Consider the following 24,216-nt stretch of genomic DNA (forward strand, 5'->3'; position numbering starts at 1 on the left):
CAAATCAGGAATGCAGTCGCCCTTTAATGCAATTGACTAAAATACCCCTTACTTCAGTGTAAGTATAAGTACTGTAATTACATGCATGTTTTTTCAAAAGTCAAAAGTGGATTTGAACGTAACACAGTGAATGTAAAAAAAATATATATATATATATTATACAGTACCAGTCAAACGTTTGGACACACCTACTCATTCCAGGGTTTTTCTTTATTTTTACTATTTCCTACATTGTAGAATAATAGTGAAGACATCAAAACTATGAAATAACACATCATGTAGTAGCCAAAAAAGTGTTAAACAAATCTAAATATATTTTATATTTGAGATTCTTCAAAATAGCCACCCTTTGCCTTGGTGACAGCTGTACAGGTAATATTAGCTTTGTGTAATAGGATTTGGTTATTTGTGGTTGTAAGGTATTTTAGATGTATTTCCGAATTGAGTGTGAATGCAAACAGCACAACACATTATGCCTATAAAGTACCTAAATATGTGAGATACTGATCAAAAACTGTCTTGGGATATCAAACAACAGTATAGGTAAGTGTGAAAACAGGTACACGTGTCAAAATGGGGGATATACTGGTGGGGTTGCTCTTTGCTGAAACATTAACTGCCGATTGTGGTTTAAAGTAAGTTAAATGTTTTTTATACACCCCGTATTTCTTGACAAACCTTACTTAATCAAATAACTGTTCTTTTACAAAAAATCTGTACAATCAGTTTATTAAGGAGTGGTCCTAGTAAATAAATAAAGTTACCAACACAGCCCCCCCATTGACTATACATTAGAATTAGCTTATTATCATTACTGAAATTACTGTTATCATTACCAAAACGGACCTAAATATGATGTGGTAATGAGAAATGTGTGTATCGGTTATGAGAGGCACATAGCTCAATTTTCATATTATAGGAGACAGCAATTATGAGTCAGCAAACAATTGACCACATCACTAAAGCCCATTCATGCCAACATTCTGGTAAGGTAATGGTTCTCTGACATTTTACCAATTTTTGCTTTTTAGCCGTTTCGGTAATGAGAAAGCCAAGTGGGGTAAATGGGGTGTTTGAGAAAAATAACCTCATTCTGAAGGCAAACAAGCAAATAAAGTAATGAACTTGTGCTCATCTAAGGACAACTCCTCTAGATCAGTGGTTCCCAAACTTTTTATAGTCCCGTACCCGTTCAAACATTCAACCTCCAGCTGCATACCCCCTCTAGCACCAGGGCCAGCGCACTCTCAAATGTTGTTTTTTGCCATCATTGTAATCCTGCCACACACACACACTATACGATACATTTTATTAAACATAAGAATGAGTGTGAGTTTTTGTCATAACCCAGCTCGTGGGAAGTGATAAAAAGCACTTATAGGACTAGGGAACAAATAATAATAATCAATAATTTTGCTCTTTATTTAAACACCATACAAATATAACACAGTATTTGTTCATCAAAAATTGTGAATAACTCACCACAGGTTAATGAGGAGGGTGTGCTTGAAAGGATGCACATAACTCTGCAATGTTGGGTTGTATTGGAGTCTCAGTCTTTAATCATGTTCCACACACAGTCTGTGCCTGTATTTAGTTTTCATGCTAGTGGTTGCAAAGTGCATCAGTGTCTTAACAGCCGATTTGCCAAGGCAGGATACTCTGAGCGCAGCCCAATCCAGAAACCTGGCAGTGGCGTCTGATTAAATAACATTTTCACAGTACCGCAGGTTGCAATTTCGATGAGGCTCTCTTGTCCAGATATCGTAAGTGGACTGGAGGCAGGGCATGAAAGGGATAACGAATCCAGTTGTTTGTGTCATCCATTTCGGGAAAGTACCTGCGTAATTGCGCACCCAACTCACTCAGGTGCTTCGCTATATCACATTTGACATTGTCCGTAAACTTGAGTTAATTTGCTCACACCTGTGTGTTGTTCTTGTTAATGCAGACAGAGAAGAGCTTCAACCTCTTAATCATAGCCTCAATTTTGTCCCGCACATTGAATATAGTTGCAGAGAGTTCCTGTAATCCTAGATAAAGATCATTCAGAAGAGAAAAACATCACCCATATAGGCCAGTCATGTGAGAAACTCGTCATCATGCAAGCGGTCAGCAAGTGAAAATTATGGTCAGTAAAGAGAACTTTAAGTTCGTCTCTCAATTCAATACTTTGCCCCTTGATAACCAGCACACTTCTGTATGTTGTAAAAGCGTTACATGGCCATATCATTGCATAGTGTAGAAAATACCCAAGAGTTCAGGGGCCTTGTTTCAACAAAGGGCACCATTTTCACTGTAGTGTCCAAAACGTATTTCAAGCTGTCAGGCATTTACCTTGGCAGCAAGAGCCTCTCGGTGGATGCTGCAGTCTACCCAAGTGGCGTCGGGAGCAACTGCTTGCACGCGCGTCACCACTCCACTATGTCTCCCTGTCATGGCTTTTGCAGCATCAGTACAGATACCAGCACATCTTGACCACCAAAGTCCATTTGATGTCACAAAGCTGTCCAGTACTTAAAAATATCCTCTCCTGTTGTCCTGGTTTCCAGCTGTTTGCAAAAGAGGATGTCTTCCTTAATTGACCACCCATAAACGTAACGGACATATGCCAGGCCCGCCACGTCTGTTGACTCATCCAGCTGTAACGCATAGAATTCACTGGCTTGTATGGGAAGCCGTAATTATTTAAAAACATCTCCTGCCATGTCACTGATGCGTCGTGAAACAGTGTTGTTTGATGGAGACATTGTATTGTTTTTTTGGCTTTTCCCCCAACATTGTCCCAGCCATATCTGTGGCAGCAGGAAGAATTAAGTCCTCCACACTAGTATGGGGCTTGTCTGTCCTAGCCACTCGGTAGCTCACCATATAAGACACTTCTAGCCCCTTCTTATTAATGGTATCTGTTGCTTTTATACATGTCTTACTACTCGAAGTCGTCTTAATTCTCACTCAAAAACTCCCGTGGCTTATTTTTCAAATTGGCATGTTTTGTTTCTGAATGTCTGCGCAAGAGTGAAGGTTTCATCGAGTTGTGAAATAGTACTTTTGCACATATATCACACTGTGGCTGAGGAAAGGCACTACTCCCAATATAAGGGAACCACAAATCAACGTAGTTCTCATCATATTTGCGCCTCTTTGAAGGCCCAATGTCCCTGTCTGTTTTTTCGGTGCTTTCCCAGGAAAGGGGGCAGTAGCTCTTTGGCTGCATCCAATTCACAACTGTCAGTGTCCATGCTAGCTAGGCTAACAACAAATGTAGAATTACTGATGCTATCATTGGATGTGCTTGAGGAAGCAGAACAACTTGTGTCATCGACAGGTGCAGGTGTAGTACTGCTGGTAGTAGCAGTACTACCAGTAGAGCTGGTATGTGTCTATAAATGGATTGTTTAAAAATGTGAAGAATCCTTTTTTATTTTATTATGTGAATCACGTTTTTATTTGGCGTACCCCCGACGGCATTGCACGTACCCCAGTTTGGGAATACCTGCTTTAGATGATGCATCATGCATGGGTGAATACAACTTTATTTAAAAACTAATTGGAGTTTTTACAGTGTTACGTAATTAGGCACGTCTACAGACACTGTGTTGTTACATAATACATCTAACAGTTTAATGTAAAATTCAACTAAAATACAATTTTTGTGAGTTAAGGACAAACTACAGCAACATATTTTGTTTAATTAAAATATGTTAGGCTTTCTAAAGTAAAATTGACCTGAGAATTTAATCCAGACACATTTCGGTAATGAGAATTTTGGGTGAGAATGTACAAAATGCAGGCTAAAATATTGTACATTTATTGAAAATAAGACACATTGCCAAAAACTAGAAATCTAGTTGATTTTTCATGCATTAAGTTAGTCATGCTGTGTTCATGATCTGTGAGTGACTGAAGGCTTTCATGTCTCCTGTAATTGTATTTGAATCAGTGAATGTCGTTCCCATCTGCTTGAGCATTACTGCTTCTTGCAGAGAAAGTAGGAATCCAAACACATGAATGGTGAAATTTTCCATATTCATCATCTCCAGCAAAACCCCAATGTCAATGTACAGTCGTGGCCAAAAGTTTTGAGAATGACACAAATATTAATTTTTACAAAGTCTGCTGCCTTGAGTTGTGTGATGGCAATTTGCATATACTCCAGAATGTTATGAAGAGTGATCAGATGAATTGCAATTAATTGCAAAGTCTCTCTTTGCCATGCAAATTAACTGAATCCCCCAAAAACATTTCCATTGCATTTCAGCCCTGCCACGAAAGGACCAGCTGACATCATGTCAGTGATTCTCTCGTTAACACAGGTGTGAGTGTTGACGAGGACAAGGCTGGAGATCAGTCTGTCATGCTGATTGAGTTCGAATAACAGACTGGAAGCTTCAAAAGGAGGGTGGTGCTTGGAATCATTGTTCTTCCCTGTCAATCATGGTTACCTGCAAGGAAACACGTGCCGTCATCATTTGCTTTGCACAAAAAGGGCTTCACAGGCAAGGATATTGCTGCCAGTAAGATTGCATCTAAATCAACCATTTATCGGATCATCAAGAACTTCAAGGAGAGCGGTTCAATTGTTGTGAAGAAGGCTTCAGGGCACCCAAGAAAGTCCAGCAAGCGCCAGGACCGTCTCCTAAAGTTGATTCAGCTGCGGGCTCGGGGCACCACCAGTACAGAGCTTGCTCAAGAATGGCAGCAGACAGGTGTGAGTGCATCTGCACGGGTGATTACAGTGAGGCGAAGACTTTTGGAGGATGGCCTGGTGTCAAGAAGGGCAGCAAAGAAGCCACTTCTCTCCAGGAAAAACATCAGGGACAGACTGATATTCTGCAAAAGGTACAGGGATTGGACTACTAAGGACTGGGGTAAAGTCATTTTCTCTGATGAATCCCCTTTCCGATTGTTTGGGGCATCCGGAAAAAAGCTTGTCCGGAGAAGACAAGGTGAGCGCTACCATCAGTCCTGTGTCATGCCAACATTAAAGCATCCTGAGACCATTCATGTGTGGGGTTGCTTCTCAGCCAAGGGAGGGGGCTCACTCACAATTTTGCCTAAGAACACAGCCATGAATAAAGAATGGTACCTACACATCCTCCGAGAGCAACTTCTCCCAACCATCCAGGAACAGTTTGGTGACGAACAATGCCTTTTCCAGCCTGATGGAGCACCTTGCCATAAGGCAAAAGTGATAACTAAGTGGCTCAGGGAACAAATATTTTGGGTCCATGGCTCCCAGACCTTAACTCCCCAGACCTTAATCCCATTGAGAACTTGTGGTCAATCCTCAAGAGGAGGGTGGACAAACAAAAACTCACAACTTCTGACAAACTCCAAGCATTGATTATGCATGAATGGGCTGCCATCAGTCAGGATGTGGCCCAGAAGTTAATTGACAGCATGCCAGGGCGGATTGCAGACGTCTTGAAAAAGAAGGGTCAACACTGAAAATATTGACTCTTTGCATCAATTTCATGTAATTCTCAATAAAAGCCTTTGACACGTATGAAATGCTTTTAATTATACTTCAGTATTTCATAGTAACATCTGACAAAAATATCTAAAGACACTGAAGCAGAAAACTTTGTGGAAATTAATATTTGTGTCATTCTCAAAACTTTTGGCCACGACTACACCACCGTTCAAAGGTTTGGGGTGAAAATATTTCAGAATTCTAACCACCTTTTTAAAAATATATTATTAAATACAGTTATTAACTGCAGAAATATGGTAATTTTACAGTCACTGACTTGAAGTAGTTTTTTCCCCCTTCACATTAAAGTCAGCCTCAAGCAGTGTTAATTACACCTAGATTTCACACAATGTTCCCATTTTGTACTGTACACGATGGGTTTCCAAGGCAGCATCAAGCAGACTATCACTGCATATCACTGAGGAATGGAAAGGGTTTGAATGTATGGCATCTTGCTTTTCAATCTGTTGCAGTATCATAGTAATTTTTGGATTGAAGAATAGAGGGAACCCAGATGATTAAATGCACTGCTGAAATCTGCTAATTGACCAAGCTAGATAAAGCCCCATCAAGGATTTCATCTCAGCAAAATATGTCCATGACTCACCCTATTTTGCTGCTTGGTTACAAGCTGTCATAGCAACAGTAGCACATTTTCTGGGAGGCATGTTGAGCTATTTTGAAAAACCTGTTAGAATTTGATTGAGAGGCTGCTTTTGGAAGCTCTTGTGCTATGAAACAACAGAGAAACTATACGGCTGAAAAAGCGAAACAAATCCAATAGCCATACTTGTCATTCAAGTCAGGTTATAAGCCAAGCTCTTGACCATTTATATGACTACTACCGAGGGTAAGCTGTCTCTGTGGACAACATGAATGTGTCTCTCTCAGTGAGAGGAAACCTTATCGATCCAATGGTCATCATTACACAGCAGAGTCATGGCCATTAGCCAAGCTAAGGTTTCGCTCCTCTCGTCTCCAGTGGGCTATAATCTTGGGAGATGACAGATGGACACATTGGGAAGATTGGAACCTGTGACCCTGCAGTCTAAAGACACCATGGAGCAAGGCTTCAGCTTCAGCACACTGGTGAGTCTTGTCAGTCAGCGGTGAGGGTACTTAGGGTGGGGGGAGGGGGGGTGAAGCAGGGAGGGGTGAGCTGTGTGTGGAGTGGGATAGGTAGAGGAAGAGGCGGTGTGAAAGGAGGAGCTAGAGGGCTCTTGTCTTGGTAATCGAAGGATTCAAGGTTAGTATAGGAAGGCTGATGGAAGGCTGGGGTGAATTGAGTTTACTCTGTAGAGGGTGTTTATGAGGGTCTGGGAAGGTGTGTGTGTGGGCTGTATTGACTTATTCTGTAGAGTGGGGGGGGGGGGGGGGTGAGGAGTGGGAATGGGTTAGTGGGTCTGGGGTGGTCCACTCCAACATTTTCCTCTGACTCATTCCCATTAGTATTCCCACTGCAGCTGCTCTGTCATTCAGACTCATCTCTCCATTCAGGGCCATCCCTCCATCCTGCGTTGGGAGAGATGGATGGAAGGAGAGAAGGAGGGATAGAGCGGATGTTAGCCTCTTCAGACTTTACTTCCGCTGCTCATGAATAGATGATTAGACAAAGGAGATGTTATTATCAAGCCCTCCAAAGAGAGAGTGCTCATGCCTGCTTCAACTGTCACTGCCAAAAGGATGTCTAAATTTGATACTTTGAGTGTCCAAACACTTCCCCCATTATTTTGCCTGTTATGTTCTGCGAGCAATGGTTCTGTCTGCAGTCTTCGTAAATTTCCCCCTGTGGAGTCCAGTAGAATCTTGATAAGACGCCCACATTCAGTAGTAACCTTATAGGAACTCTGCAGCAGCAGTGTCCAGTGTGTACTGTGCTGTGCTCATTAGTATGGTGCAGAGCAAGGCCGTTCAGGCCAAAGCGGGGGCTAGCATAGCAGCGGGCTCAGAGGGAGCAGGCTTCCGATCAGCTCCCCCCTCAATCCACCCAACCCCCGCCCACTGAACCTGCACTGGCCGCCCTGTCCCAGTGAAGGATGAACAGTGATGATGTTGTCTGGTCATGTGACCACCTGGAGAGGGAGGGCTGGGAGACTACTGAGGGAGACAGCCCATGCTGATGCTAGCTGTTGTTTCAGAAGAAGCTACAGTAGTACTGCTGCTAGGGGTGATAGTGTTGCTGTGTCAGACTGTTGGCCTTAGGGTTTTTCTGGTACTGATGCAATGTTAGTGATGAATGTGTTGTTTTAGGTCCTGGGGTGTAGAAAGAGGTGTTCTAATGCTGGTGTTGATAACCAGGTTGACTTAGTCCTATCCTAACCTTATCCATTAGATGGGAAAATGCAATAATAGCCTTTGATCAGTTTCTAGGGACGTCTACTACACTCCGATGCTTGTACTTTGACTCCTAAGTTGACCTCTATGACTGCTCTGCCCGTGTCCTCTCGGACTCTGACCCTGGTGTTTGAACATTGATCTCTGATCCCGGTGACCTTTGACCCCCAACAGAAGAAGCTGGCGGCCGAGCCGGACCACACGGACGTGAGCCTGACGGCGGCAGAGCGCGTGCGGGCCCTGAGCAAGATGGGCTGCAGCATCGAGATCAACGAAGAGATCACGCCACGCCGCTACTTCCGGTCCGGGGTGGAGATGGAGCGCATGGCCGCCGTGTACCTGGAGGAGGGCAGCCTGGAGAATGCCTACGTCCTCTACAACAAGTTCATCACGTAAGGAGAGAGAGAGAGTATCTTATACCTGTGTCTAGACTAGGGCCAATGATAGCCCAAAGGTATGCTAGTACTACACTCTATGTACTAATGGCAGATCAAGTACAGTATCTGATGATTAATGCACTACTGTAATCTGTCTAACCACCCACTATCTCTCTGTTGTGTTCTAGTCTGTTTGTCGAGAAACTCCCCAGCCATCGAGACTACCAGCAGTGCAGTGTGCCTGAGAAACAGGTGATAATAAAGGTAAGCCCTTGGGCTTCTGTTTTAAGTGGACCCATGTGGTGCTCAGCCCTGCGGAAAGCTCATTAACATCAGGGCTTATTAGCCTGGCTGGAGGGATGGAGAGAGGTGTCGAGGGATGGAGAGAGGAGTGGCAGGGTGGTACGAGGGCCCTGTCTGTCTGGCTGAGTGGTAGGCTACTTAGTGGGTGCCTCATACTTAGTGGGGGGGGTTTCAGGTCTGCTTTGATTTAAGTGATGTATGTAAAGGTAAGCGAGTCCAAGGTCACCTCAGGAACAGCACGAGTTTAGAAAGGGCTGTAGATAACCTTTTGTGGACAAACAATAGAAGAGCCACTACGATCTATTAAGAACTTTGAAATGGTAGATGAATGGCTCATCGTTTTTCTGTTCTTCATGTAATGATTTGGCCCACTCTTATTGACCATTGGAGCTGCAAAGAAGAAAGTAAGTCCCTGCCTGCACTCACACAGTTGATTTTATTCACAGAAGTTGCAAGATGTCGCATTTCCGCGGAAAGATCAATTGAAGAAGCTCCTCCACGAGAAGTACAACAAGGAACATACAGAGTATCTCAAAAGTCAGGTAAGGTTTAGCACCCAAACCTTTCGTGACATTCCTTGAGATTAGCTAGGAGACTGGCTGGGAGCACAATGTGTGGCTCTAAGCCCAGTGCTAGTGTGCAACGCCTGTTCATATTAGTTACAGTGTGGTATTTGTATCACTTGTTCGGCGAATGTGAATGCTTCAATGCAGCAGTTTGTAGTTACATTTGTAGTTTGCGATAAGTAGTGATGAGGAATGTTTAGGAGTAAGATCATGTATATCAACAAATTGTACTAATATTAAAATGGCACAGATCTGAAGTGTGTCTGCATCTTTGGTTTGTGCGTGGCGTGTTCATGTGTGCGCTTGTTCGTATGCGTGTGCAGAGCCAGGCGGTGGTGGCGGATTGCTGCGGCCAGCAGCTGCAGAAGATGTCTCTGGTTGAGCAGGAGAGGCAGAGGGTGGCGCAGCTGCGCAGGATGCAGATGGAGTCGGAGCAGTTCCGCTACTTCGAGGACCAACTGCGCAGACAGGAGCTGGCCAATCGCAGAGACGAGGCGGCCGCTAAAGTGCCTGAACAAACGGACGGTTCCTGCCTGTCCCACTCCTCCAAGAACCATGTTCGTCTCGACCCAAACCGCAATAAACAGCTTCTCCCCAGCAGCAAGCCAGCAGCTACACTGGCTGGCGTACATAGTGAGTGTCCTGCTCCCATTAGTATATAACATCTAGGTTCTATATTTTCGATTGAGTGATTGTTACTCAGAGACTATCCATTAGTAAGGTAATGGGTAAGTCAATAATGAGGTATATTAATAGATGGTGTATATATTTGAGCTGGTTAATCACTGTTGATTCATGTTTTTGTGTTGCATGAGTCACACTGATGGACATCCTGTTATTGTTGTTACACATACTGTGCTTAAGTGTGGTGTGTGTGTGTGTGTGTGTGTGTGTGTGTGTGTGTGTGTGTGTGTGTGTGTGTGTGTGTGTGTGTGTGTGTGTGTGTCCATACAGATCAACGGGTTGAGGGCCTGAGGCGGGTGGGCATTCCTAGAGACCTGACCTACAGGTTTTTACTGCTAGCCGACAGTAACACAGCCAGGGGAATAGAGACTTGCGGGGTACTCTGTGGAAAACTGGTAAGACATGCTCTGCTCTGCGCACAAACATTGATCGATTTTATTTGTCGACAAACTGCCAGTTTCTTTGGGGAAAGTCAAACTTGCCAGGCTGCTGTTTACCTTATCTAAGCAAACTGTCGGAGACACCATTTTTACTCAGTGCCGTTCCATCTGCAAACAATAGTTATGTCGAGTAGGAGGAGAGCGTTGCCAATGTAAGGTGTTCAAAGTTGATTGTAGTTGCTACAGTATTTGCTCTCATTTTATGATGTACTGTATGTCATATGCACGCGTCAGATTGCTGTGTGTAGGTGGGTGTGCTAAATCCTGCAAAATAGCAATAACAGCACCTCAGTGCCAGTAGACTTATGCACAGTTATTAGCGACTATGTTGTGCATTGTAATGCGTTAACTCATAGGAAGTGTTACCTTTGTCTCTTCCAGACTCAAAACGAGTTCATGCTGACCCATGTGGTGGTGCCCAAACAGTCAGCCGGCCCAGACTACTGTGATATGGAGAACGTGGAGGAGCTCTTTAGTTTCCAGGACCACCACAACCTACTGACTCTGGGCTGGATCCATGTGAGTCGACACTACACACACCCCTCCACACATACAGTTGAAGTCGGAAGTTTACATACACCTTAGCCAAATACATTTAAACTCAGTTTTTCACAATCCCTGACATTTAATCCTAGTAAATATCCCCTGTCTTAGGTCAGTTAGGATCACCACTTCCTTTTAAGAATGAGAAATGTCAGAATAATAGTAGAGAGAATGATTTATTTCAGCTTTTATTTCTTTCATCACATTCCCAGTGGGTCAGAAGTTTACATACACTCAATTAGTATTTGGTAGCATTGCCATTAAATTGTTTAACTTTGGTCAAACGTTGTTGGAAAAATTACTTGTGTCATGCACAAAGTAGATGTCCTAACCGACTTGCCAAAACTATAATTTGTTAACAAGAAATTTGTGGAGTGGTTGAAAAACAAGTTTTAATGACTCCAACCTAAGTGTATGTAAACTTCCGACTTCAACTGTATGCGCAAGCGCACACACACATGTACACACACAGATGCACTCAAACATGCACATATACACATACATGTATGCACTCACATACACACACGCACACACACACACACAGAACCATGTGCGCGCACACTTACCCACCCCCACCATTTAATTTGCATAATCAAATATCACCATAGAAACCAGGTCCATTGGTTCAGATGTCAAAGTTAATCATAGACCTGCCTTCTGAGTCTGTGCCAGGGATGTTTCTAGGAGTTGAGGACATTGGGAGCTTAGCCCAAAACCAGAGGGGGCATCCTCCCCCGGAAGAAGACATTTTTTTATTTCAACAGCCTAAATGCATCAATCTGGTACACTTTGAGATAAACATTGAGAGATTTTCTAAAATACACAAATAATAGAGTACCAGTCAAAAGTTTGGACACACCTACTCATTCAAGGTTTTTTCTTTATTTTTACTATTTTCTACATTGTAGAAAATAAAATGATCCCTTATGGAAAAAAACATGTTTTCATGTGAAGTTAATGTGATAACGTGACAACATGTAAAGCAATTTGATTAAATTAAATCACATGTGAAGGGTTCCAAAAACACATCTTCACATGTGAAATCATGTGATTTTTCCAAATCAAATCAAACTTTATTTCTCACATGTGCCGAATACAACATGTGTAGACCTTACAGTGAAATGCTTACTTACCAGCAGTGCAGTTCAAGAAAGAGTTAAGAAAATATTTACCAAATAAACTAAAGTAAAAAATAATAAAAGTAACACTAAAATAACAATAACGAGGCTATATACAGGGGGTATTGGTACAGAGTCAATGTGCGGGGGTACAGGTTAGTCGAGGTAAGTTGTACATGTAGGTAGGGGTGAAGTGACCATGCATAGATAATAAACAGCGAGTAGCAGCAGTGTAAAAAACAAATGGGGGGGGGTCAATGTAAATAATCCAGTGGCCATTTGGTTAATTGTTCAGCAGCCTTATGGCTTGGGGCTAGAAGCTGATAAAGAGCCTTTTGGTCCTAGACTTGGCGCTCTGGTACCGCTTGCCGTGGGATAGCACATGTGAAATCATGTGGTTTTTCTGTAAGAGATAGCCAATCATAAGGAACAGAAATTGTCCCACTGAATTATATCAGCTGATGTGGAAGAAAGAAATTAAACAGAAAATCTCCTGAAGACAACAAAGTATAGCCTAAATGTACCAAGGGCTACACTCTACCCAAATTATGTCTATGAATTTTTTCCCACTCAAATAAAACGTTTACTTTTGGGTTCACAATCTCTTATTTTCCATGTGCCATCTTAATCCAAATGTGTGCGTGTTCAGTTACAAGGTTGTTAGTTAAAAGGTAACATGACTGAACAGCTTGTTTGTTATAAAACAAATAGGCTAGTAAGTGGCCTGCGAGTAACCTAGTTTTAAAGCTGCCCGGGACATTTTATTTATCCAATACTTCCCGCGAATTCATAATAGAAAAGAAAAACAAGATACTGTACCTCCGGTAAAACGGATTGTATCTTTTTGAATGGTTTGGGCTACAGACACACGGTTTTCACTAAATTAATGATAAAACCATGACAGTCACAAAACTGAGCACTTGCCTAGCGTGTAAGTGATGCGCCGTTTATGGAAACTTATATCAGACTTACAGCCTGCAATTTCGAAATTCTTTGACCATCAAAAGGTTTGGGACTTGACCAAAAACGTTCAGGGCTGCAGCCCCTGGAGCCCAGGTCTAATAACTTCTAACATGGGAGTTATACAGTGGAGGGTCAGACTGAAATCTAGTTCCACTGATTTTGCGGAATAAACATAATCTGCAAATATCAGATATAACACCTAACATATTTCTGACACAGTTCCATTATCTCCAACCAACTCTTCTGTTGCTCTCCTCTGCCCTCAGACCCACCCCACCCAGACGGCCTTCCTGTCCAGTGTTGACCTGCATACACACGGCTCCTACCAGCTCATGCTGCCTGAAGCCATCGCCATCGTCTGCTCGCCCAAACACAACGAGTGAGTCCCTGTCCCTGTCTGCTAGAAGGAGTAAGCCTGCTGATGCTAACGCTAAAGAAAACCAATCCATGCAATGTGGGTGGTATCAAGTAGTTTATTCAGTAGGCAGCAATGTTACCGGAAATGCGTGATGTAGAACCGACATGAGGATTCTCTGTGATGTGGAAGAATGGGTTGTGTCAGTTCTATACTTAACATCTCTATCTAATTCTACACAGCTCTAAATGTTCTACCTCACTGAATAAGCCTCAGGCATAAGTTCAGAACTCAGATGACTAACCTAATGTAGGCCTTACAGTTGCTTGGCTGGAAGACGCTCTAGTTTTACCAGATGAATGTCATGACTTCCTTTGGCCATGAGCCCTACTGTATATAGACAAGTCCTGTGTCTGTGGTCTGTGTGTTGCAGTACGGGAGTGTTCAGACTCACCAGCTCTGGGATGGGGGAGGTCGCTGGCTGCAGACTGAAGGGCTTTCACCCACACTCCAAGGACCCGCCGCTCTTTAGCGTAAGTAATACACACAGACATCCTCCCAGCAGAGAGAGGCCTCACTGCCTCCGCAGCCTCCCTCTTATTCAGCACAGTCACAAATAGAGCTTGTGTGTATTATTGTGTGTGTGTGTGTGTGTGTGTTCATGTCGAATCCCCGAGCTGACAAGGTAAAAATCTGTCATTCTGCCCCTGAACAAGGCAGTTAACCCACTGTTCCCCGGTAGGCTGTCATTGTAAATAAGAATTTGTTCTTAACTGACTTGCCTAGTTAAATAAAGGTCAAATAAAAAATATGTCCCTCTATTCATGGTTGTGCTTCTCCACTGTTGTTGTTAGTTAACCTGAGAATTAAACAAGGCCTTTTCTATTTTCAGATCTGTAGGCATGTTGTTATAAAGGACTCGAAAACAACAGTGCTGGACCTCCGGTGACAGCGAGGGGAAGACAAGACACCCACAACCCTCACCATCACAAGCTGGAACTCCTATTTATTTTTTTATTTAACCTTTATTTAACTAGGCAAGTCAGTTAAGAAAATATTCTTATTGACAATGACGGCCTACCGGGGAACAGTGGGTTAACTGCCTTGTTCAGGGGCAGAATGACAGCTTTTTACCTTGTCATCTCGGGGATTCGATCTAGCAACCTTTCGGTTACTGGCCCAACGCTCTAACTACTTAGGCTACCTGCCGCCCCATTTTTACCTTTGTTTACAATGAAGGCTTTTGTATTTATTTATTTTTTTGAGATGAGCTACTGTGAATTGAAACTGCTTTGCAACACAATGATGTGAGCTATGGAATTGTTCTTATGGTGTTGTTTTATCAACTCTTTATCCACTTTAAGTATGGGTTTTTTTTGGGTGGGGGGGGGGCTTTTTCATAGCTTGGCTTGACAATTTTGGCAGAGGGGAGTTTTTGAGGCAGAGTCTTTCTGCTTGTCAGATTTGATGTGAAATTCTCCAGAGAGAACTATTTTAGCACGCAGGCTTACTGTAAATGGCCTTAGGTGTTTCAGTGTGAGAACAACTGGCTGAGAATAAAGTGTGTGTGGGAGCAGGTGTGTGTGTTATGAATACATGAATGAATACATGAATGATAGTCTCCCGTGACGGTATCCTTACCCTTAACTTTCTCGGTACAGGATACAACAGACAAGACTGGAGAGACACAATTATACAGTATTTACACAATTGGTTACCATACGCAGAGATTCAACAAATGAACAAACCTTTTTTTTAAACGCAATATAAAATGGACTGATTGAATTGTGATGGCTCTATGTGGTTTAGGAAGTTTCATGTTGTATTTTTAGTTTTAGTTATAATAGATTACATTTGGCCAGTTGGATTTTAGCCTTGACATTTTTGCATTATTTGTGAGTCTTGATTTATCTTGAAGTGTTGACCTAAAAGAAAAGGGTAACTCATCGAGGTGGAATGTCTTGTGCGGGGAGGAACAAACCGAAGTGCTCAAAGAATTAGTGACTTAAGAAAGTTTTCATACCCCTTGACTTCTTCAAAATATTGTTGTTACAGCCTGAATTCAAAATGGATTCAATAGATTTTTGTGTCACCCATCTATAAACAATACCCCATAATGACAAAGTGAAAACGGGAAAAAAATTGCGACGGTATTGATAAAAAAAAAATATATAATTTACATAAGTATTCACAGAGCTGAGTCAATACTTTGTATCGCGATTTGTATCGCGATTACAGCTTTGTGTTGTCTTGGGTATGTCTGTATCACCTTTGCACATCTAGATTTGGGGATTTTCTCCCATTCTTCCTTGCAGATTTTCTCCAGCTCTGTTAAATTTGTTTTGGAGCGGCATTGAAAAGCAATCTTTCCACAAGTCTTTCCACACATTTTCAATGGGATTCAAGTCTGGGCTTTGGCTGGGCCACTCAAGGACTTTCACATTCTTGTTCTGAAGCCATTCAAACGTTGCTTTGGCTGTATGCTTGGTGTCATTGTCCTGTTGGAACGTAAATCTTCACACCAGTCTAAGGTTGTTTGCACTCTGAAGCAGGTTTTCATCAAAGATTTTCCTGTATTTGGCTCCATTCATTGTTCCCTCTATCCTTACCAGTCTCCCAGTCCATGCCGCTGCAAAGCACCCCCATAGCATGATGCTGCCCCCACCATGCTTCACGGTAGTGATGGTGTTAGACGGGTGATGAGCTGTGCCTGGTTTTCTCCAGACATAGCGCTTTGCATTCAGGCCAAGTTTGTCTCATCAGACCACAAAATCTTTTGCCTTACGCTCTGAGTCGTTCACGTGCATTTTTGAACACTCCAAGGGCCTCATAACTGGCTTGTAAATTTTACACAGAATATCTGCATGCACCATTTCTGAAAAGGGCACACACACAAAAATATTTAGAATTACAAACTTGCCACATTCCATATATACGCATGTTTCCCGTTATAAATCAGACCTGAAGTAAAACTGTGCACATGAAGGAACATTATAACTCTGCCTGAAAAACACCAATCATTCACCTTTTATGGTGACAATAACTAAGTTATTTTCTGTATACTTTGGAAGTATTGGAATGCCCGTCCTACAGAAGGCTATATTGGTCTGCTAATACAGCACTAGTAAACGCGCAGTGCACTAGGTTTGTGGGGGGAATTATTATTACTATTTTCATACTATAGGCCTACTTACAGTGGTAGCCTATACACCTCAAAGCAAAAATATCAATTGTCTGTTCACCTGTTGAATTCTATTGTATGTTATAAAGCGCGCTCACTTTCGGAAATTATAGCATATCTAATACTGGTGGTAGGCCTAATTAAATGAGAGCTGCGCACGGTAATTTGTTGTATGGCTACTTCGGGAATATGAATTCATCATGGCCAAAAAATCTGAGGAATTTACTCTGCAATGGTTATGATATATATATATATTTTGTTTATGAATTTAAATATTGTCTACTTTATGAATTTGACATTACCGTATTCAACGTTTTAGAATACAAAAAATAAAACATATCGATTTTTGCTCTTCTCACTAACGGCAAGTAATAGCATCTGGTAATTGTATATTTAGCTACCCGATTTTGTTGTTCTTATGAATAAGACTGTCATATTTTCCTGCACAAGGCTAGTCTACTTTTGCCTTCTTGCCATACAATACCTCGCCCACTAGAAATTGTGCATACGCATGGTCTAAAGTTTGCGAGAGGATAAGCACATTCTCACATCAAGTTTTTGAAAAAAAAAATTATAATTGCCAACCTTAGCGTGAAAACTGGCATTTTTGGGATTTTTTGGTGCATATAAAGTTTATAAATGAAGCCCCATGTGTGCTGTCATGTGCCTTTTTCTCAGGAGTGGCTTCCATCGGACCACTCTCCTATAAAGGCCAGATTGGTGAAGTGCTGTAGAGACTGTTGTCCTTCTGGCAGGTTCTGACATCTCAGCTAAGAACTTTATATTTCTGTCAGAGTGGTCATTGGGTTCATAATCCTCTCCCTAACCAAGGTCCTTCTTGCCCGGTTGCTCAATTTGGTAGTTCCATATGTTTGCAATTTCCCAATGATGGAGATGATTTCCCAATGATTTCAACACTCTAGAAATTGTTTTATACCCTTCCCCATATATGCCTTATCACAATTCTATCTCAGAGATCTATGGACAGTTCCTTGGACTTCATGGTATAGTTTCTGCTCTGACATGCACTGTCAACTGTGAGACCTTCTATACTATATATACATAATCTCCAAACAATTGAATTGGCCACAGGTGGACTCCAATCTAGTTGTAGTGACATCTCAAGGATGATCAAAAGAAATTGGATGCACCTGAGCTCAATTTGGAGTGTCATAGCAAAGGGGTGTGAATAATTATGTAAATTTGATATTTCTGTATTTGTTTTTGAATACATTTGCTACATTTCTAAAAACATGTTTTCACTTTGTCATTATGGGGTATTGTGTGTAGAAGGGTGAGAGAAAAATATATATTTAATACATTTTAAATTCAGGCTGTAACACCAAAATGTGGAATAAGTCAAGGAGTATGAATACTTTCTGAAGGCACTGTATAAGTAAAGACGCATTAGACGCCTTATAAGAGGAGTATATTTTTGCCATCCCAAGGTCCTTGACTACACAGAGCTCAGGTATAAGAGCTCACTTTCCACCCCCATGAAGCAGTTAACTAGCCTGGTCTCAGACCTGTTTGTGCAGAAAATGGAGCTGTCCTTTTTTCACCTTTGACAGAAGCGGGCATGTATTTTTTTACTCTGTACACGCCCTCACAGCAGTGCTGATAATGGCATTATCAGTTGTACAATGTGGTGTTGGACTATTGCTGCAGTGTGATTAACTGTCCCAGTGGTGCTGCACAAACATGTTATGTTGTAGTGGCTTTATGTTTGGCAATGTGAAAGACAACCAGTCAATGCTGTGACTCTACCACACTTTTCCACTGCCATTTTGGTAATAAAATACACACTGTGTTATCTCCTTGTCCAAGTTGTTGTTTTAACTGCACTTCATGTGTTGTCAAATGTAGTTGTTCTGCGTTTTTTCCCAAATGAACAGAACCATGTCATCAAGGGAAAGGAATGAGTGAAAACAGGTTATCAAGACAGGACCAGAAATCCAGTTCCTCTGCAATCCATGGCATGAAGTATGTCAGTGTAATTATTTTGTTTGAGAATTAACAAAGGCAATCTCCTGAAAGGATGAACCAGGAAATGTTTTTTTTACCAACAGGTATTCTGTTGTAGTTCATTTTCGGAGAATGTAGGGTAGCAGTGACGCATAGATTCTGGTGTCTTTTGTATAAAAAGAAGAGTAACTGAAAATGTGGCTAGATGCAGCAGTAGTTATAGTAATTATATTAGAAACACTTGTAATAGAAATATATGAGCCAGAGACCCTTGTATGAGAGCTTTATTCCTTCCTTGGGTGTTCATTCATGTTCACATGGATCTTTACAAACAGATGGTTGAAGCTTTCAGCAGTGATCTGAGCCATGCGAGAGACCACATCCAGGGATGAAATACTGAACAAAGTGAACAAAAGAGGGAGAATGCTAGCTCTGTGGAACAGATTCAGCCTCTTCTACTTCATTCTATCGCCACTGCTGGAATCTATATACACTCGCCCAGGAACGGCCCCAAAGTTTTATATCAGCTGCACATTCAAGCTTTATTCATTCAACAACAAAAAAACATAACCAACCAATAACATAACATTCACTCAGGGGTGGGCAGTGCAAAGATAGAAACACGGGAGGGTAAATAGGGGACACATTTACAGTTTACAGGCAAAAGAACGAGAGCAGAAATTGGGGCTGGAGGGAGGGAGTGGGCTGGGGTGGGTGGGTCTGGGCCTTGTTTAGAAGCACTTGCGATGCACAATGGAAGGGCCGGCCTCGTCGTACTCCTGCTTGCTGATCCACATCTGCTGGAAGGTGGAGAGGGAGGCCAGGATGGAGCCACCGATCCAGACGGAGTACTTCCTCTCAGGTGGGGCGATGATCTGGTAACACAGAAGATGTCATGTAATACACAGAATGAGCAAATCACATATGTGCAGTGAATAAGGTACAGTACAATAAAGCTTAGTAAGACAAAATCAATGATATTTAGCTTCAGATTGAGTCTGAACAACTTGCATGAAATCATGAAACATTTATCAAGACAAAGATTTATATTCAAAGTAAAGAGGTCAAAAGGATAATTGCGTTGAAATGGACCAATATCATTACTGGCTGTGAATGGCAAAAATAGACCTTTAAATTAGGATGAATACTATACCGAACAAGGTAAAGTCCCTGTATAACATCTCACACAGTGACTTGTAAGTTAACTCTGGATGTTAGTATCTTCTACACACCTTGATCTTCATGGTGCTGGGGGCCAGAGCTGTGATCTCCTTCTGCATTCTGTCTGCGATGCCAGGGTACATGGTAGTACCTCCTGACAGGACGTTGTTGGCGTACAGGTCCTTACGGATGTCAATGTCACACTTCATGATGCTGTTGTAAGTGGTTTCATGGATACCAGCGGACTCCATGCCTGGGGAGAAACCAGAGGAAATCACACAGAGTCACAAGAGACAGAGATAGATCCTTGTTTCAAACTGTTGAGAGAACGGCAGATGGAGAGAGTGAAAAAGGGATACAAAAAAACAGAGTGGGATTACCGATGAAGGAGGGCTGGAAGAGGGTCTCGGGGCAGCGGAATCTCTCATTGCCGATGGTGATGACCTGACCGTCGGGCAGCTCATAGCTCTTCTCCAGAGAGGCGGAGGAGGCAGCAGTGGCCATCTCATTCTCAAAGTCCAGGGCCACGTAGCACAACTTCTCCTTGATATCGCGGACAATTTCTCTCTCAGCTAGAGATAGGAGAATAAGGGGGAGATTAGGTCAAGGATTGATTGGTAGTTTGGCAGAACAGCACTTCTGTATCCGCGTAGGCCTCTGCTTAAAAGTCATATACTGTACAGTATGAGAGAATATAGTGTCATCAGAGATTTGCCCATCCTAGAGTTCCTACTGACCGGTGGTGACGAATGAGTAGCCCCTCTCGGTCAGGATCTTCATGAGGTAGTCAGTGAGATCACGGCCAGCCAGGTCCAGACGCATGATGGCGTGGGGCAGGGCATAACCCTCATAGATGGGGACGTTGTGGGTGACACCATCACCAGAGTCAAGGACAATACCTGTGGAGGTTTAGGAGGACACCGTTTTTGGGAGGACACAAGGTTAAGACCCAGTGGAACTGAATGGTCAGTATAAAATGAGGCTGGTTTTGACTGGTGTGTTAGACTGACCTGTTGTGCGACCAGAGGCGTAAAGGGACAGAACAGCCTGGATAGCTACATACATGGCTGGAACGTTGAAGGTCTCAAACATAATCTAGAACAGGACCATTTGTTTAGGTTACAGTGTTATTTTTTCACACTAACATTTTGACAGTGAGCATATCATTCTCATGCCACTAATCAAAGGTCATAGCCTCGTGTAACACATTTCTTCTGTATATATCAAGAGCATTACAGAGCCTTAAAAGGCTAGGTAGGAGATATACATTGGACCAAGTCCCAGCTGTAGTGTATGAGGGTCATCACCTGGGTCATCTTCTCCCTGTTGGCTTTGGGGTTAAGGGGGGCCTCTGTCAGCAGGGTGGGGTGCTCCTCTGGGGCCACACGGAGCTCATTGTAGAAAGAGTGATGCCAAATCTGCCAATCAACACAAAACACACAAACCAATCAAACAACAGCCTCACCACAACCTGGTGAAAAAAAAGGGGTTCGATTGAGGCCCTTGTTGAAATCCCACACAAAAACATTGAGGTCGATTTTGAGAGAAATTTACGATTCTAAGTGAATAACACCATCTGTTGAGGGGATGACAGCATGTGCCCTGAGATAATTGGTTGACATGTTTGTCTCTTAGTCACCGGGGATGAGTCATAGCTAAATTACATGACAAGACTGCCATGGTGGAGGATGGGGGGCGCCATTAGCATAACATCTCTTTTGCCAACTCCATCTTTATCTAACCAATGATCATGCCATAGTTCTGAGAATAGATCCTGGATCTAAATGCCACTGGATGGATCCCAAAGTGCCACCCGGGGAGTTGTGTTGGCTGAGGGGCTATTTTTGGGTGACATGATGGAAAATGAACGTACATCAAATTCCATGTTCCATGTTCCTGTTTTCCAATGTGATTTTTTTTTACGGTCGTCTAAGTCATGTGTGTTTTATGAGTGTGTGTCATTGTTGTATTGTGTGTAGTAGGGTGTGGTAGGCTTACTTTTTCCATGTCATCCCAGTTTGTGATGATGCCGTGCTCGATGGGGTACTTCAGGGTTAGGATACCTCTTTTGCTCTGCGCCTCGTCACCCACATAACTGTCTTTCTGTCCCATGCCCACCATCACACCCTGGGGAGAGAAACCGGCTGCTCAGAAACACACTCACCACACTGTAAAGTGGATGCCATTGCTAGCACTGAAATTCAACAAATAGACTTTGCTGTGTGGAGACTTAAACCATGATGGGTAAAAAAAAAAGGTAAACATTTAAATAAAAATGCTTTGAAATTAAGAATATAACAAGGACCATGAAAGACTACGGTCAAAAAGGGGATGATTTCCCATCGCCCAATCAGAAGTTGGTTACATCCAGCCGCTCTTTTGATGGACAAATGGCGGCTCACCTGATGTCTGGGACGGCCTACGATGGAGGGGAATACTGCTCTGGGGGCGTCGTCCCCGGCGAAGCCTGCCTTGCACAGACCGGACCCATTGTCACACACAAGGGCGGTGCTCTCTTCGTCGTCACACATTGTCAATTCTTTGCTTTACCTTCCTTACTCCGACTGGAGACAATCACTGCAGGGGCACCAAACAGAAGAGTAAGTTAACATCTACAGATTGGTAGATTAGTGTGTGTGTGTGTGTGTGTGTGTGTGTGTGTGTGTGTGTGTGTGTGTGTGTGTGTGTGTGTGTGTGTGTGTGTGTGTGTGTGTGTGTGTGTGTGTGTGTGTGTGTGTGTGTGTGTGTGTGTGTGTGTGTGTGTGTGTTTTATGTGTGAGTAAGTCTATCCCTCTAAAGTAATGTGACCACACCCTTCTGAGGTGAATTCATGAAAACCGTAAACCATAACAAAAGTCTGGTGTGGCAATTATTGACATCAATTCATGCAGGAATACATGGCTCAGGTAAATCCACTAGTGCGTACCAAAATGTGATAAAAGGATGTAGGCTATTCCTATTAAAAGTGAAAAAGTCCATTTGGAAAGTTGGCATGTGCTTGGAGTACAATATAAATACATTTTTCCAAAAGCCTATGAAGCACATTGTTATACAATGTTATAATACTGTAAAAATGTAACATTAATAGCAGAACATTCATGATTAAGACCAAAACTCCCCATAGGAGTTGCCCTACAACCCTCCTGAGTTAGGATTAGGGTTGTACTTCCGTCTGTAATGAATGAATTCAGCACCCTGGGAAAACTTCCTAATTAGGAATTGATGCGACATCATGTCTGTCTTTGGACTGGACTTTGAAAACCTTTCTCCTTCACTCCCTTTCTCTCTGGTCCTGCCTGTCTACAATCGTCAAAAAAATAGAAAGGAGAGAAACACGACAGGGATGGGAGGGAGAGAGAGAGGGCAGCAGAATCAAGGAGAACCATATTTAGTCATAAACCTTTGGAATAAAGGATTTCCAAAGCTTTCCAGCAGAGGGTACCATGAGCAGCTATGGTGGAGTTCACTGCTGAAAGTTGGCCGGCGTTGAACTCTTCAAGACTCCCATCATTTGCAGAACATAACAGAGGCCCCTATATGCAACCAGTCACCATCTCATTTGCCAATTTCAAAAGCTTTTCACATTTCAAAACTGTAGACAGCGTTTTCCAAAACGTTCAAACTTTCCAAACTGACTGAGTTCCCAAGAGACTTAACACTCAATGAGACAATCTATGAGCCCGACTGTCCCCAAGAGACGTTACAAGACTTTGAGGCAGCCTTTGAGAGAAATGTTTCTCTTGCGTTATGGCACTGACCCAGCTGTCTAATACCATGATCAACTAACTGAAAAAACAAGTCATAATTGATAACAGGTATCTTAGCCTATACCATAGTTGCAACAAGACATTGCAAATTGAGCATTTACAACTGTGGTATTCTACCACACTCTTTCAAGCAGCAACACTTGCTTCTTCAACCACAAATCCTAAATGAACCACAACAGCATAAGACTTAAGATCTCTTCCAAGAGCCGTGACACTTAATACCCACAACAGACCACAGTGACTTAGTTGTGAGACTTCAAAAGCCCTGTCTTGCATTAACATACACCTGTGAGATTAGCCAAAGCTCTTCAAGGCTAATGAGCTTGGTTTAAATTGAGCAGCCGTCTGTGCTGTAAGGTGCTGACCCCTGCAGTTGACTCAGACTAGCAGATTAGCAGCTAACAATTTTGCAGGTGTCGATTTCAGGCAGTCAGGCAGACTGGCGGGCAGGAGAGGAGGAGAGGGTAGGAGAGCAGAGAAGAGGAGGAAAGAAGTGGTGAGAAGAGGAAAGAAGATGATTAGGAGAGGAGCAGGGAGGAGAGAGGACAGAGAGGGGCTGAGAAGAGCAGGGAAGAGAGAGGGGGAAAGGAGAGGTGAGGTGGTGGCCTACTTACCCTGACAGTGCTTGGCCGGGGTATGCCTCTCAAGGATGGTGTGCCCCCTCACTGGCCTGGGGAGAGTTTATGTAGCTCCCAGACCCTATCCTCCACTTCCCCCTCCCACTTCCCAAACATGGAGCCGGGGCTGCACTCTCCCTGTCTGCCTCACTCAGCCAGAGCCTTATAGGGATGGCCGGGGAAAAACAGTCCAATCCTAGTGCTTTAGTGGAGGGCCCCAGTTCCATCATTCAGAGCATTCCAGGGGCCTTTTTTCTGTGAAAGGCAGGAGATCTCACCATCCTGGAACATAAACACACAGCACAGAGCTCATACGACTGCCCCCTGTGACACACAGGGCCCTCATACACACACAGACTGAGTGAC

General features: G+C 42.9%; 2 protein-coding genes and 1 long non-coding RNA gene across 5 annotated transcripts in view; 1 reads left to right on the forward strand and 2 right to left on the reverse strand.

Annotated features, from left to right (window-relative positions):
* Positions 1-1,839, reverse strand: part of LOC139580902 (uncharacterized) — a 14,015-nt gene extending 12,176 nt beyond the window's left edge. Inside the window, exon 1 of the long non-coding RNA XR_011676118.1 lies at positions 1,483-1,839. This is a non-coding gene — a long non-coding RNA (uncharacterized lncRNA). The remainder of the gene's footprint in view (positions 1-1,482) is intronic.
* Positions 1-18,153, forward strand: part of LOC139580901 (AMSH-like protease) — a 21,779-nt gene extending 3,626 nt beyond the window's left edge. For 2 of the 3 annotated variants that reach the window (XM_071410044.1, XM_071410045.1), the window contains exons 2-11: positions 6,459-6,565; positions 7,985-8,202; positions 8,376-8,451; positions 8,937-9,032; positions 9,380-9,689; positions 10,011-10,135; positions 10,562-10,699; positions 13,071-13,183; positions 13,593-13,692; positions 14,052-18,153. In XM_071410044.1, the coding sequence (XP_071266145.1) occupies positions 6,485-6,565; positions 7,985-8,202; positions 8,376-8,451; positions 8,937-9,032; positions 9,380-9,689; positions 10,011-10,135; positions 10,562-10,699; positions 13,071-13,183; positions 13,593-13,692; positions 14,052-14,108 (1,314 nt within the window). In that variant the 5' untranslated portion in view covers positions 6,459-6,484 and the 3' untranslated portion in view covers positions 14,109-18,153. Of the gene's footprint in view, positions 1-5,924; positions 6,566-7,984; positions 8,203-8,375; positions 8,452-8,936; positions 9,033-9,379; positions 9,690-10,010; positions 10,136-10,561; positions 10,700-13,070; positions 13,184-13,592; positions 13,693-14,051 lie in introns of those variants that run through there. The other variant, XM_071410046.1, reaches the window with a different exon arrangement.
* A 420-nt stretch (positions 18,154-18,573) lies between these two features.
* Positions 18,574-23,959, reverse strand: LOC139580903 (actin, aortic smooth muscle). Its single transcript, XM_071410047.1, has 9 exons — positions 23,848-23,959; positions 21,869-22,043; positions 21,465-21,593; positions 20,774-20,884; positions 20,477-20,561; positions 20,204-20,365; positions 19,847-20,038; positions 19,538-19,719; positions 18,574-19,180 (listed from the first exon to the last, which is right to left on the reverse strand). The coding sequence occupies exons 2-9, from the start codon at positions 21,995-21,997 to the stop codon at positions 19,037-19,039; spliced, it is 1,134 nt and encodes a 377-aa protein (XP_071266148.1). The 5' UTR covers positions 21,998-22,043; positions 23,848-23,959; the 3' UTR covers positions 18,574-19,036.
* Positions 23,960-24,216: the final 257 nt, after the last annotated feature.

The sequence above is a fragment of the Salvelinus alpinus genome, chromosome 7 (assembly GCF_045679555.1).
Source record: "Salvelinus alpinus chromosome 7, SLU_Salpinus.1, whole genome shotgun sequence".
Classification (NCBI taxonomy): domain Eukaryota; kingdom Metazoa; phylum Chordata; class Actinopteri; order Salmoniformes; family Salmonidae; genus Salvelinus; species Salvelinus alpinus.

Bases quoted from the DNA above. Each gene is read 5' to 3' on its own strand.
- LOC139580903 (XM_071410047.1), bottom strand. From the start codon at position 21,997: ATGTGTGACGACGAAGAGAGCACCGCCCTTGTGTGTGACAATGGGTCC. The intron at 20,039-20,203 runs GTCAGTAGGAAC...TCCTATCTCTAG, and splicing joins CTACTCATTCGTCACCACCG to CTGAGAGAGAAATTGTCCGC. The intron at 19,181-19,537 runs GTGTGTAGAAGA...CTGTGTTACCAG, and splicing joins CCAGCACCATGAAGATCAAG to ATCATCGCCCCACCTGAGAG.